Source organism: Martes martes (assembly GCF_963455335.1).
Source record: "Martes martes genome assembly, chromosome: 6".
In the NCBI taxonomy this organism is placed as follows: Eukaryota; Metazoa; Chordata; class Mammalia; order Carnivora; family Mustelidae; genus Martes; species Martes martes.
The window spans coordinates 45,811,602-45,825,520 of NC_137893.1; the positions used below are offsets into that span (position 1 = coordinate 45,811,602).

Below are 13,919 nucleotides of genomic sequence, written 5' to 3' on the forward strand. Positions count from 1 at the left end.
CTTAAACTTTTACCAAGTTTCCTGGAACATTCCGCCTTGGGATGCTCCCCCTTGGAAGCCAGCTACCATGTAATACATGTGACATCTCTGGATTCTCACATGAGGAGCCCAAGTCATGTAGAGAGGCCCTATGTTGATGCTCTGGTCCAAACCTAGCAGAGCTCAGTGAGCAGCCAGTACCAAGTGCCAGACATGTGAATGAACAAGTCCTTTTGGGCAGCCCAATAGAGACTTCCAACAATTATAGCCCTGGCTGTCATCTGATGGCAACCAAAGGAAAGACTTCAAAGGAGGACTACCCAGCAGGGCCCTGTTAAATCACAAAACTGAGAGGGAATTAAAAAAAAAAAATTGAGACAAAATTTGTTATAGGTAACCAGAATAACGAAAGAAAACCAGAGCGGCTGTATTAGATTTAAAACAGGGAAGCAAAATGAAAATGCCATATTTAAATCATTTTCATTATTATACATGTAAAATGTATATGTTCCTTCAAATATGCTGGTTGCCGTTGAATTTATTTATTTACTTATTTATTTATTTTTAAATTTAATTTTCTTTGAGAGAGAGAAAGAGCAAGCTGGCGTGCAGATATGCTCACATGTGCAGGCGGGTGGGGGAGGGGCAGAGGGAGAGGGAGAGAGGATCTTAAGTAGGCTCCATGCCCAGAGTGGAGCCGGATGCAGGGCTTGATCTCAAAACCCTAAGATCATGACCTGAGCGAGAGTCAAGAGTACGATGCTTTACCGACTGAGCCACCCAGGCGCTCCTCCATGGAATTTATTTCTAACCTGACTGTTAGGCAGAATAAAACTTAATAAATATGTTTGTCATGACTTGGCATATACTGTCTCTTCATTTACCTGACTGGTTTCACGGATGAAATGTTATACTTCTCTAAGATACTCTAATTGTTTGAATCTCAATCTTACTGATATTCTGTGCAACCTGCTATTGTCTTGCTACATTACAGTGCTCATCAGTTTTACGGTCTCTTTCATTTGTCACCTTATAAAAGTGAAACAATCTTTTTGTCTCCATACAAGTGCATTCAGGATATCAAAACTTGCTTTTTTTTTGCCAGTTTCTTTTAAGTTGGATCATGTCATATTTATATTTGGGGATGGATATATTCCAATATAATTATTTTTAGACTTCTTGGGTTTTTTTTTTTTTTTTTGCTACTTTGACAAAAAATATCCTTGGAATAGAATCACCCTATAAACTACCTTAAGATATTATTGGTTTTAGACAAAAATGTGAATTTTCCAACACCACCTAAGTTTGTTGCCTGAACAAATCAGGAATTAGAGTTTCTTTTACTCTTGTTGTATCTTACAAATAAACTGAAATCAAGAGCTTAGAGACGTTTGCCTTCAGATGTTGATATAAATCATGTCTACATGTCATCATTGTTGGTTTGGTTTTCTGTATTAAATCTGAAACTCAGAAGAAAGCATGGGTATTAAATCAGATTTAGAAAAAAAATCTGTGTGGTGACATACATGTATAGTCACTCAAAAAATTTCAATATATGTATATATATATTTTAAAGCATGTTCTAAATGTCTATTGTATATAATCTGATCATTGAAAGAGATCAAAAGATTTTTCAGTTTTAAAAATATTGAATGTCAGGGGTGCCTGGGTGGCTCAGTGGGTTAAAGCCTCTGCCTTCAGCTCAGGTCATGATCCCAGGGTCCTGGGATCGAGCCCCGCATCGGGCTTTCTGCTCAGCAGGGAGCCTGCTTCCCTCTCTCTCTCTGCCTGCCTCTCTGCCTACTTGTGATCTGTCTGTCAAATAAATAAATAAAATCTTTTAAAAAAATAAAAAAAAATTGAATGTCAGTGTCTATTCCTTTTTTTTTTTTTTTAAGAGCAGAAGAGAGAGTGAGAGGGGCAGGGGGTACAGAGAGAGGGAGACTATCAAGCAGATTCCATGCTGAGTGTGGAAACTGATACGGGGTCGGTCTCACAACTCTGAAATCATGACTGGGACTGAAATCAGAAATCAGACGTTTAACCAACTAAGCCACTCAGGAGCCCCACCAATGCCCTTCTTGACTAAAATTTATTGAATGTTATTTATTGTGTTCTGGGCCTTCAAAGGGAGTATACTGTTAAGGAATCATTTTTCTTTCTCTCAATATATTTCTACCTTTTGATCAATTTTCTTTCCTTCAGTTTCATATACAACATTCATGGTTGTATTTCTAGGTTTTCCCAGATAGAGGAAACTGGCATTTTTTTTTTTTAAGATTTATTTATTTTAGAGAGTGAGTGCGTGTAAGTGGGGGAAGGGACAGAGGGAGAGTGAGAATTCACAAGCAGACTCCCTGCTGAGTGTGGACCCTGAGGGCTCGATTGATCCCAAGTCCTAACATCACGACCTGAGCAGAAATCAAGAGTTGGCTGCCTAATCGACTGAACCACCCAGGTGCCCCAAGGACCTGGCATTTTATTTGCATAATTGCATTATTATTAAAGCTCAGTAAGACCTTCTTCCAAAACAACCAATAGCCTTTCATAAGTTGGTTCTACTCTTGACACAATTTACTAATTTGTATATGGCACTTTGATAGTTTGCAGATTTTCAAATATTTTTCTGCTATTACCCATGACAGAAGGATGTCCATGTGTGGGATACCCTCCCACCCATAGCACAACAGACATGAGCAGTATGTCAGATACAGACTATGGCCTCCCATACTTCACAGTGCGATCTGGACCTAAATAACAACATGTAATTTCAACCTATTAGAGGATTGACTGCATATCTACTCCAGTTTAATTTTGAAAAGCAAATCACTTACAGACTATATTATTTTGACCATTACTAGAAACATGTTACTTGCTCCAAACCTCTTAACTAATAGCAATATATGTGACATGACATTACTATAGGACTGTTGGAGAATCACAGTTCTATACTATTTCATGAAAATTGTCTAATGTATCTACATAATGTTGTTCATAACATTCTCTTATCCTCTTAATGTCTGTGGGATCTATTCTGCCTTTCATTCCTAACATTGGAAATTTGTGTCATCTCCTTTCTTTGACTAGTCTGACTAATATTTTAATAACCTTTACTCTTGTTTTTATTATTTCTTTCTTTCTGAAGGAAATTCTGCTAAATTTAAATTGTTCTTTTTCTAGTTTCTTAAGATTGCAACTTGAAGTTCTTCTTAGGTCTTTCTTCATTGTGAGTGTAAGCATTTTCATACTCTAAATTTCCTTCTAATCACTTCTTCACCCGCAATCTACAAATTTTGATATGTTGCATTGTCATTATCATTCAGTTCAAAAGTGAATTTTCCTATGGGAAAGTTTCCTATGTGGATTATTTAGAATGTGTTGTTAATTATCATATATTTAGAGATTTTCAGATATGTTACTAATTTTTAGTTAAATTCCACACTAGCAAGAGAATACAGTTTGCATGATTGTAATTCTTTTAAATTTATGAGACTAGCTTTGTGGCCCTGACTATAGTCTATCCTGGTGAATGTTCCATATGTTCTTAAAAAGAATGTGTCTTACCATTGTTGGGTGGAGTTCTTTAGAAATGTCAATTAGGTCAAATGTTAATATAGTTATTTCAAGCCATCTATATTCTTACTGATTTTCTATCTACCTGTTCTATCAATTACGAAGAATGTTGAAATTCTCGAATTGTGGGTCTATTTCTCCTTTTAAAGCTCTTAGTTTTTGCTTTAGCTTATTTTTAAAAAAGATTTTATTTATTTACTTGACAGAGAGAGAGAGAAGAAAGGCAGATTCCCCACTGAGCAGGGAGCCTGATGCAGGACTTGATCCCAGTATTAGAAGGAGTCAGATTATTTCTTTACAATCATCAAGAAATAGTAGGAATGATTTTGAGAGGACTACAATGGAGACATTTCCTTTTTGTAAAAAATTGTTTTGCTGCTTTCACAATTAAGGGATTTCAGTTGTTTATAAACATAGATCTCTTTCCACTTGATCTGGGTGGCTTCTGTCTTCACGTGAAAGACCCTCACCATTTCCACTCCCTCAGCTCCTTGACCTCTTTAAATGGACATCAAGTGAAAATGGAGGCACGAAGTTGCACGTACATTTAACTAAGAGATCCGTGGTCTAATCACTTACAGAGTTTGAGGATCATGACCTGAGCCAAAAGCTGACACTTAATTGACTGAGCCACCCAGGCACCCCTGCTTTAGCTTATTTTGAAGCTCTGTTCCTAGGTATATAAACATACAGGATTGTTACATATGCTTGATGAATTTTTATCATTATGAAATGTACCTCTTTATCCATACTAATATTCCTTACTCTGAAGTCTACTTTGTATGATGTTAATATTTTCATTAAAGCTCTTTTTAAAATCAGATTTATTGAGGTATAATTTACACATAACAAAATTCACCAATTTTAAGTGTATAAATTGATAAGTTCTGAGAAATATATGGGGTTGTGTAACCATCATCACAGTTATGATATAGAATATTTCCATCACTATGACAAGTCACCTTCTGTCCCTTTGTGGTCAGTCTCTTCCCCCACTCCTGACATCTGATATGCTTTCTGTCTCTATTGTTTTTCCTTTTTCAGAATGTTATATGAATGGAATCACAACACGTAGCATTTAGAGCTTGGACTTTTTTGATTTAGCATAATGTATTTTTAACCCCATTGTTAGTTTGTTCTTTGTTACTGCTTAGTAGCATTCCATTGTATGGACAGACCACATTTTGTTTATCCACTTACAAATAGAAGAGTATTTGTGTTTCTTTCAACTTGGGGCCATTCTATAAAGCTACTGCAAAATTTGGGTACATGCTTTTAAATGGAATTATCTCTTTATTTCTCTTGGACAAATATCTAGGCTAGATCATACCGCAAGACTAGTATCTGAAACCCAAGAATGGTGGTCTTAGGCTACCTTTCTTTACTCAACACATTTCTAATTAATGCAAGACTCAGTCCCAAAAGTTATGAAATCGTGACTCCATAATGAACACTGTACCAGTTAAAAGGAGTACACCACAAAAACCTGATATCTATAGGTAGACATTTTAAGCCCTTAAGGTCCAGTAAAGGCCACGTGCAGACAGAAAAAAATGTCAAGAAAACTGACAGCTTAAATTCTAATGTTGATTCTACTTGAAGAATGTAAAAGTTTTTCAAGATTACAGTAAGTAGCAATTTTTGAAAATGGGAATACGTGAAACTACTAACCCAGTCCAAATCCCCGTTTAGAAATTCATCTATGCAATTCGAATATACTTAAGACATTCAGACACTATATTTAATTGGTAGACGTTACTTTTTAAGGATACAAAGAGTTTTCCCTACACACCCAAATAATTACTGTGAATATAATTTGGGCCTTGATTGATGGCTTTGTTCGTTTTTCGAGCTTGCAGCAGACCTCTGTATCCATTTAAGACGAAAGTGGCTAGAATCACTTGCCCACCCTAGCTCCCAATTGCAACTGAAACAGGTAAAGGAGATCAAGGAGCCGAGAGGCAGGTAATGGCATGGCTGGCTTGCAGAATCTGACATTTAAATCTCCCTGCCCTTCCTGGCCGCGGCTGCCTCCGACACCCGGGCGTGTCAGAGACTGAATGTAGAGGAGAGAAGGGCTGGGCTTTGCCCGGCCGCGCGCGACGACGCGCTAGCCGTGGCCTTCGCAGCAGCACTTGAGGAGCCCACTGGCAGGGCTGCTCGAACGCCCCCGCCGCCCTCCACGAATCCCGCAGTAGCCCGGCAGGTGTGCGCGGTGCGCGCGCACGCAGTGCGTGCTGGGTGCGGGTCTAGCTGGCGGAGGGGCTGCTGGGCGCCTCGCGGAGGCTGGTTGGCTGGTGGGTGTCGGCCTCCTTGCCATCCCGCCTCCTTCTCGTCTCGCGCTGGCCGGGGATGCTCGCGCGCGGCGCCCCCTTGCCTGTAAGCCGGCGGTCCCGGGGGTGTGTGTGGGGGGTGGCGTGTGTGAGTAGCTGGGAGGGGGCCGCGAGGCGCTCGGAGGAGAGCTCGCCCGGGTTAGTCCGCCGCCGTCACCTGACTCGTTGGAGCAGCCACAGCTGAGGTGGGGGCGGGGATGGGAACGCGGCGCGGATCGCTAGAGAGACGCGGCAGCGCCGGCGGAGGAGGCGGCGGCGGGCGGGTACAGGCTCCTGGGGCCACGGGCGGCGGGCGCAGGGACCCCGGAGCTGAGGGCGGGGGGCCGCGCTAGGGCTGGAGGCATCTCGCCCTGGGGCACCGGGTCCGCGCGCGGCCGCACACACCCACCCGGCGCGGCTTCCCTCGGCGGCCCAGGCGCCGCTCATCCTGCGGCTGGAGGCGCCGCTCCTGGGGCGGGGTGAGTACCCGCGGCCCCGGCGTGGCCCCCTCCCCCGCGCCGGGGCAGCGCGCGGATCCAGAGAGGATAATCCTAGGGCGCGGAGAAGGGCAGCGGCTGGGTGACAGCTCCGCGGCGCGCTCGAGTGCGGGCGGGGGGCTGGGCTGGGCTGTCAGCCCGTCTCTGCTCCACTGCCAGGAAGGGCGAGGCGCCGAGAGCCTCCGGCGCCTCCGCAGAGCCCCCGGGCGGCCCCTGCGGCGGAGATTGGGGGCGAGGGGAGGGGACTCGGGCGAAGGGCCTCGGCGGGGCTTTGGAGGCGGTGGCGAGGAAGGAAGGGGAGGCGAGGGCATAATATGGCGCAACGCTAGGATAATCTCCACCGCGCCCGAGGGAGGACGAGCCCACTGCTGCTGCAGCGCGAGGAGGAGGAGGGAAACGGTCAGGGCTTGGGTATCCGATTCACCCCCCGGAGCCTGCGGGCTACAAGGAAGAAACGCCGCGGCGGACAAGCGAGAGGTGGGCACCCGGTGGGCGCGGCGCCCAGGGAATAAGCCCGACGCACGCCGGGGCTGGTCGGACACGCGGGGATCAGGTTGCAGGCAAAGTGCAGATTGACAGGCGGGCGCCGGAGGGGAGAGGCGGGCGGCAGGGCGAGTGGGACCCGGACGGTGTCACGAAGCTGGGACCGGAGCCCGTGCCGGGGTTCCGTGACGGACCTACTCTTGTCGGAGACCCCTCTAGATCGCGTCTCAGCAGCGGGGCTTAGCGCGTTGCTGGCTCCTAGAGCTGGTACCAGGGCGGGGACGGAGGAGAAGAGAGCCGCCGTGCGGCTGGAGGAGGCAAGGCCGGGGTGCTCGGAGGGTAGGGTCTGCGGGTTTAAAGCAGGACCATCTCCCCTTCTTTCTCGCAGAAGAGGAGGTGATAGACGCGGCCGGAGAAGATGTCGGGCCAAACGCTTACGGATCGGATCGCCGCCGCTCAGTACAGCGTGACAGGCTCCGCTGTTGCGAGAGCCGTCTGCAAAGCCACCACTCATGAAGTGATGGGCCCCAAGAAAAAGCACCTGGACTGTAAGCATCTTTTTATATAAGTGGGACATGCGCACGGCAGAGGCGCCCTGGATGCCGGCATGCGGCCTGGGCTTGCTGTCGATAATGCTGCAGCTTTCAGAAGTCACAGCTGGGCTGCCCCTGAGCTGGAAATCTCCAGACCTGGAGGTGTTGCCTTGGGTCAACTCTGAAACCTTGTTTGTGTATGAGCCATTTTTTTTCTCCTGTTGACCTCCGAGGTCTTGGTGGAGGAAAAAAACAAAAACAAAAACAAAACTATGTGTATTAATACTATAAAATACTGAGGAATTGTACATTCTGGATTAGGCACTTTTCACCTCTTTTTTTCTTTCTCCACACCCCACCCTTTTGTCCAGGTTACAGGAAATCAGGGTTTGCAGAGTCATATACCGCTCCCAAAAAGAAAAGATTAAGAAAGATGAAATCATAAAAGGTCAAACTTGTCACCCTAGTTTTCTAAATACATTTTTGAATAGTTTTAAAATAGTGTCTTCTTTTTCAGTGTGGCTGCTGAGATCTCATGTGTGAGTGTGGGTGTGTGAGTGTATGTTGTATGTAACCACACCAAACCGAAATAAATTCAGGCTATTGAATGAGGAAATTGGACTTCAGAGATAATGGCGATTTCATTTTACACATCCTGGCACACATCTTTGTCCCTTTCTCAGAAACTGCTGGGCAGAATGACTATGCTGTGGTCACAAAATGGATGTGCTTTCCCAGCATTCGAGATGGTGCACTTTTGCAAGAAAACATTTCATTCATAATGCTTTTTCTTTTTATTGGTTGTTTGATGGAAAAAAAGCTTTGATTTCATTTGGAATCTATGGATTTCTGATATAAATTTTTCATTGGATTATCACAGTCAATATTTTGTTATTGAAGGACAAGTAGGGACTTAGAAAAAGGCTTTGCATTTAAAAACATGTACCCAAAATATGTTCTATAGCAGCTTTTCAGTCTTTCTGAGATGCTCAGGATCTGCTCTGATATGATATTTGTTGGTAAAGGTCAGTATTGGCCTAAGAGACACAAGTGTAGCCATACCCATTTCCCATCTGGCTTCCTTTGCCCATTTTCTGGGTTTCTTTTGCTTCAGGCCTTCCCTAGTGTCTGCCTTGTGCAGCTGAGAAAATGGCACTAGTGTTAGAATTGACTTTAGTCCTATTATGTGTATAAGCACAGCTTGATGGAGCTTACAGCCAGACATTGTAAGGGTTGTCCAGCCTTGTGAGGCTGTTGTGTTGTAAAATTGAGTAATTTTGCTTTGAGAGGCTTGTCTGGGGGGAAAACAGCATTACTCCTTTCCTGAGGGAATTTTTAACAGAATTTGTTGATATGGTATCATGCGTTATATATGCAGTACAGGGTGGAAGAGGCCGCCAGGGCCAGGGCACCTAACAGAAGTGGAAATTATAAATTCATGACCAGCTCATTTTGCTGCAGCATGCTGAATCATTTAGCCATCTTTCCATCAGTTTCCCCAACTCTGGAAACGTGACTCATGTCTTCAAGGTATGTGTCAGTCTAGGAAATACTCGTAATAAAAAAGCTGTAGGTAATGGATTTGCGAAATGCTATGAAAATGGTGGATCAATATATCGATACATTTCACAGAACGTTCACAGATTTGAGCATTTCATTAAAACATTTGAATAAAGACTCACTTTTCCATATCTAAATATTTAGTCACCTTGATCTTTTAGATCTGGATGGCCTTTTAAAAATTTTCAAGGTGGGAGGTTTTCCAGTATCTCCAGCATATGTTAGTGAGTGGGGTGATTTTGAAGATGTGGAACGTAAGGGGGAAATTCTGTATTTAGAAAGCAGATAAAGCAGGAATTGATATTGAATTATTAATGTGAATAATCGTAACAGTTAAACATTTATTGAGCAGTTACTATATGCCAGGCACTGGGCTTTATATTATTAATTTATCACTGCTTAACAGGTTCAGGGAAGGTAATTACCTTTAACAGCTTTTAACCACTGCACTTCACTGCTGTCTGTGGTTTATTTAGTCATAGTTTCTGTTGGGAGGGGGGAAGGAACAGTATTAGCCTGAATGGTTTAATTTCCAAAATACCCACCCTGTTTGTATGGCTTTTGTGTGAAATCAAGGAGCACAACCCACACCCTTATTGCAATCTCTTTGATATGCGTGAAGAACTTTAAATTCGGTCAGTTAAAAAAAATGAGTGAAAGACAAGTACTGAAAAGTATTAGTTTTTCTTTTTGATGTTTTGGTTTTTTAATAAGTAATAAAATAAATTAACTGCACTTAAAAACCTTTGGGCAGAATTTAGAAAGACAAATATATTACTGTCTGATATCACATTACTGAAAAATCATACAGAAAATTTGAAAATAGAAATATTGTTGTATTTATATGCATTGTAAGAAGGCATCTTTGCTTGGAATTCCTTGTGAAGTTCTTTTAAATAACAGTTGGCTACCTTAGTAATTTATTCACAGGTTTTCAGTAACACCAGTTATAAAAGTGAATCACACCTATTATTAGAACATGCAAACACATAACTAAGTTTTCCTATAGGCACTGAAGCATTCTTAAGTAATGTTTTAGTTTTGAAAATATTGAATAATAGTTGGGAGGAAAAGAGCACAATGTACAGCTGGGGATCGGAGACCAAAAATTTTTAAATTTTAATTTGTTTGTTGTATAATTTTGGGGTTAGGAGTTTAGGTTGGAAGATTATAAGACTAAAGTTTATGGTTTTATGATTTTTTCCCCCCAGTTACTAGGTTAACTGAATGGGCTCCACATATTATTTATTTAAAGTAGTAGTTTAAAAGATATTTTTTTTTCTCTGTAGGTTGATAGGCCAGGAAAATTACTATTAATTCTGGTGATTTATAAAATTATGCTTTATGATATATGGTTTAAACATTTGCAGGAATGATTTGTTAACATCTGGGGGCAGAAATATATATGGTGAGAAGGTAGAGATAAAGAAATTCTAGACATACAGTCTCAGATTTTTCCCCTTTTTTTCTAATAAATTAAGTTTCTTAGCAGAAAAATATATTCAGAAAAGCTTCACCATGATCAACAGTTATATATTGAATTTAAAATAATATTAGTATTTTTAATATTCTAAATAATGATTATGTATCTTAAGGTACTTTTGGATTATGTAAAGCTTTTATTCCATTCTCCACTATAATAATGTTGCCACTTGCACATGAACATTGATAAACATCTGACCCAGTGTTAGTTTGACATTAGTTTTTCAGGAGCACCTGTACATCCTTGTTTCCTTTTCCTAGTAACTTTGTGTACCTACTTGGTAACACGTAAAAACATCCAGGATTCAGCAAGTATTTACCTTCTTGGTTATAACTGTTTTACGTTTTAGCTGCTTTTCCTTTTCTGTTTTGTAATTGATGACATAAACCATAGCTCAAGTCAAGTAATAAGATAGTAAGATCCAGTAAGGCACCTAGTACCTATCCAAGTGCTGTGTCACTAAAGACCAACCAAGAAATAGAGTCAACCCAGCATAACATCTGCAGGGAGAAACTTGGAAAGTTTGGCAGCTCTAGTATAAGATTCATTTCTGTACATAGCTTTTACCAACAATTTCTATATATGCTATATTGTTTTTTAAAAAAACAACCTCTTTAACATCATAAAAATTCAAACTTAGATATTATTGTTAATATCAAACCAAACCTCATGAAAAGTCAGATTGGTTATCATAATGCTGTTTTTCATTCTAAACCTCTTGAGGGTTTTTAATAATGACCTTATGCCACCTAATGAGCAAATGATTCAGGTTCTCAATTTTATGTTTGAGAAATGCTGACTGGCATTTTGTAAATGATTGCTGTCCTCCCAAATTAAGAAAAAAGTAAAATTTGGGACACCTGGGTGGCTCACCCAGGTGGGCATCTGACTCTTGATTTCGGCTCAGGTTATGATCTCAGGGCAGTGGGATTGAGCCCCACATCAGTCTCCATGCTCAGCAGGGTGTCGGCTGGACATTCTCTCTCTCTCCCTGTGCCCCTCCACCTGCTTGCTCAAGCACCATCTCTCTCTCCCCCCAAATTAATTATCTAATTAAAAGATTTTTATTTCTTATTAAAATGTCTGGTAGAAGTAATAGGAGATATGGACTGTGTTTTGATTCAAGTCAAATATTGACAAATTACCACAAAATACCTGCTGCTTTAATTTTATTCATAAAATATCTGTAAATAAGAATTTTGTGACTAAACAATGAAATTTTAACCCTAAATTTTAATTAATTAATTACAATAGATTTAAGTTTATTTGCTGTACCTAGGCCTGCTTAGTAAAAGTAAAATATATTTTGATTTATAGAAATGCTTTTTGCCCACCAATTCAGTTGATACCACACCTATATTCTTGATAACTTAATAAAGTTTTCTGTAGTGCACAGCTCCAAAAAGTAAGCAAAGATTATTGAATAAAATTAATTAGATCAATGTATAAAAGTTTACTGAACACTAGAGTAACTTTCAACATGAGAAATGTACTGATTTGCTGTAAGTATATTTTATTTTTGTTCCATTTGTTCTCATTTCACTATTTAATATTGATTAAATATACCCTCTCATTCTTCCATACCAAGCCATGCTCATGTTCCTTCTTGATTTCACCAGAAGACCCAGCCCAAGCATGGAGATGGAGATAGTATTTTTTAGGCAGTCAGGAAGAGCTGGGGGAAATACACTTTTGAAAAAGCATTGAGTCGATGATCATTGATACAGCAAATCTGTAAGGGGTCCAATCTGTATGGTCCAGTGACTTTCCCAGACAACACTCAGCATGCCAGGAGTGGGGCAGAGAAATTCTATGAGTTTCAGGGGTTGGCAGGAGCAGGTGAAGCAGAGGAGTGGCAAAGAATCTCAGATAATAGCAGGGAGCATGCTTTAGAAATGACTTAAAATAATTAAGCAGACTTTATGTTAGCTAGTGGAACAGTAAGGATTTTTTTCTGGATCTTTTTACTTCCACATTTCCAGAGAAATCTTTGTGTGTGTGTGTGTGTGTGTGTGGTATAATGTTAATTCTATTTGGGTCACTTCAGATATTTTTTTTTTTCTCCTTTGATGATCAGTGTGGTTGGCAGATTATGTATTCTTAAAACCAGTATAAAATTGGTAATTCAGATCAATTTTTTAAATGTTACAAAAATTGAACATATGGAAAAAATCTAAATTATATTAGGGTAGGTAAATTCACATCTTAATTGCAATATTAGCTTGCAGCATTTTAGATTAAAATCTCGATTTTTGGTACATTGCCATAAGAGTTTTAATGTTTAATAAATGGCTGCTGAAGTCTTACCTGTAATTTAATCTGTGCACTTAGTTGCTATGGATCCATCTCTTAGCTTTCACAAATAAATATCCTTTAAATATCTTCCTCCTCCCTTCAGATTGATTGATGCTGGGATAGGGTATTCTTGGAGCTTATCTAGATTTCAATACTTGGTAAAGAATGTCAGAAGTGACATATAACCCTCTTCCCTGAGGACCTAAGATGCTTTCCTTACAGAATTGTATTTTAGGTGACCCAACTCCTGAGCCAGTTGCTACTGACTAAGCCTTCAAATATAAGCATAGTTTATTTAAACAATTTGAAAAGCCACATTTCTTGCCATTAAAAATATTTATTCTCCGGTTTCACCTTGTTGGCAAATTTTTTTTCTCTTCTCCAAGAAACACTGTCTGCTTGTGTAGGGAAATGTTGGCTTTTTTTCCTTAGGTGTTTTTGTAATGTGCTCTAGGTTTTACTTCTCATAAAGGTGAGACTGGTTGAATGGCATACCCAGTGTCAATTGCATGATCAGCTATAAGACAGGATGACGTCTTCCTCGGAGCAGCTGGGTGGAAGCACAGGCCAGAGAGAGAAGCCCACAGCCCTCTTACAACTGGGTTCCTGCTCCTCTTCATTTGTACCAAACGTGTGAGGATCCTTCCTGCCCTCCCATGGATACATAAACTTCCTCTATTATGCATCTTTAAGAAGGATCTAATGTTTCCTAAAGGATTTTGTGATATGCCATTCCTGGCTACTCAGGAGAGAGAGAAGATGCATCATTGTCTGCTTCATGTGGTTTTGCTTTTTGGCCTCATCATTAATTATTCTCCCAGGGTTAGCACTTTTATTTTAAATGATAACTCTCCTCCTTTTTATGTCAGTTATTCCGTCATCTATATTTTTAAGCTCTCTTCTATCTCTCTTAAACGCATTTTCAAGTATCTCTATTTAAAACAAACAAAGCCACCTACACACAACTGTCCTTGGACCCTATGCCCTCTTCCAGCAACCAACCTATTGTCCCTTGTTTTTCTTTCACACCCAAGCTTCTTGAAACAGAAGTTCACCATTCCAAAGAAAACACACACAAGTCTACCCCTCTCTTTGGATATTCTGTGTCTTTGGCTTGATCCATGCATGAAGTAACAGGATTACTGTTAGGGGCCAGACATTGCCAACCCAACTGGCCAAGCCACTAATTTGAGTGTTATCCCTC

The 13,919-nt window shown here is 40.9% G+C and overlaps 1 protein-coding gene across 27 annotated transcripts in view; it reads left to right on the plus strand.

The window, feature by feature from the left end:
* Positions 1 to 7,262: 7,262 nt before the first annotated feature.
* Positions 7,263 to 13,919, plus strand: part of SNAP91 (synaptosome associated protein 91) — a gene marked incomplete at both ends in the record, with an annotated part of 138,059 nt that continues 131,402 nt past the window's right edge. For all 27 annotated transcript variants that reach the window (XM_080806575.1, XM_080806550.1, XM_080806570.1 and 24 more), the window contains one exon: positions 7,263 to 7,392. In XM_080806575.1, the coding sequence (XP_080662701.1) occupies positions 7,263 to 7,392 (130 nt within the window). The remainder of the gene's footprint in view (positions 7,393 to 13,919) is intronic.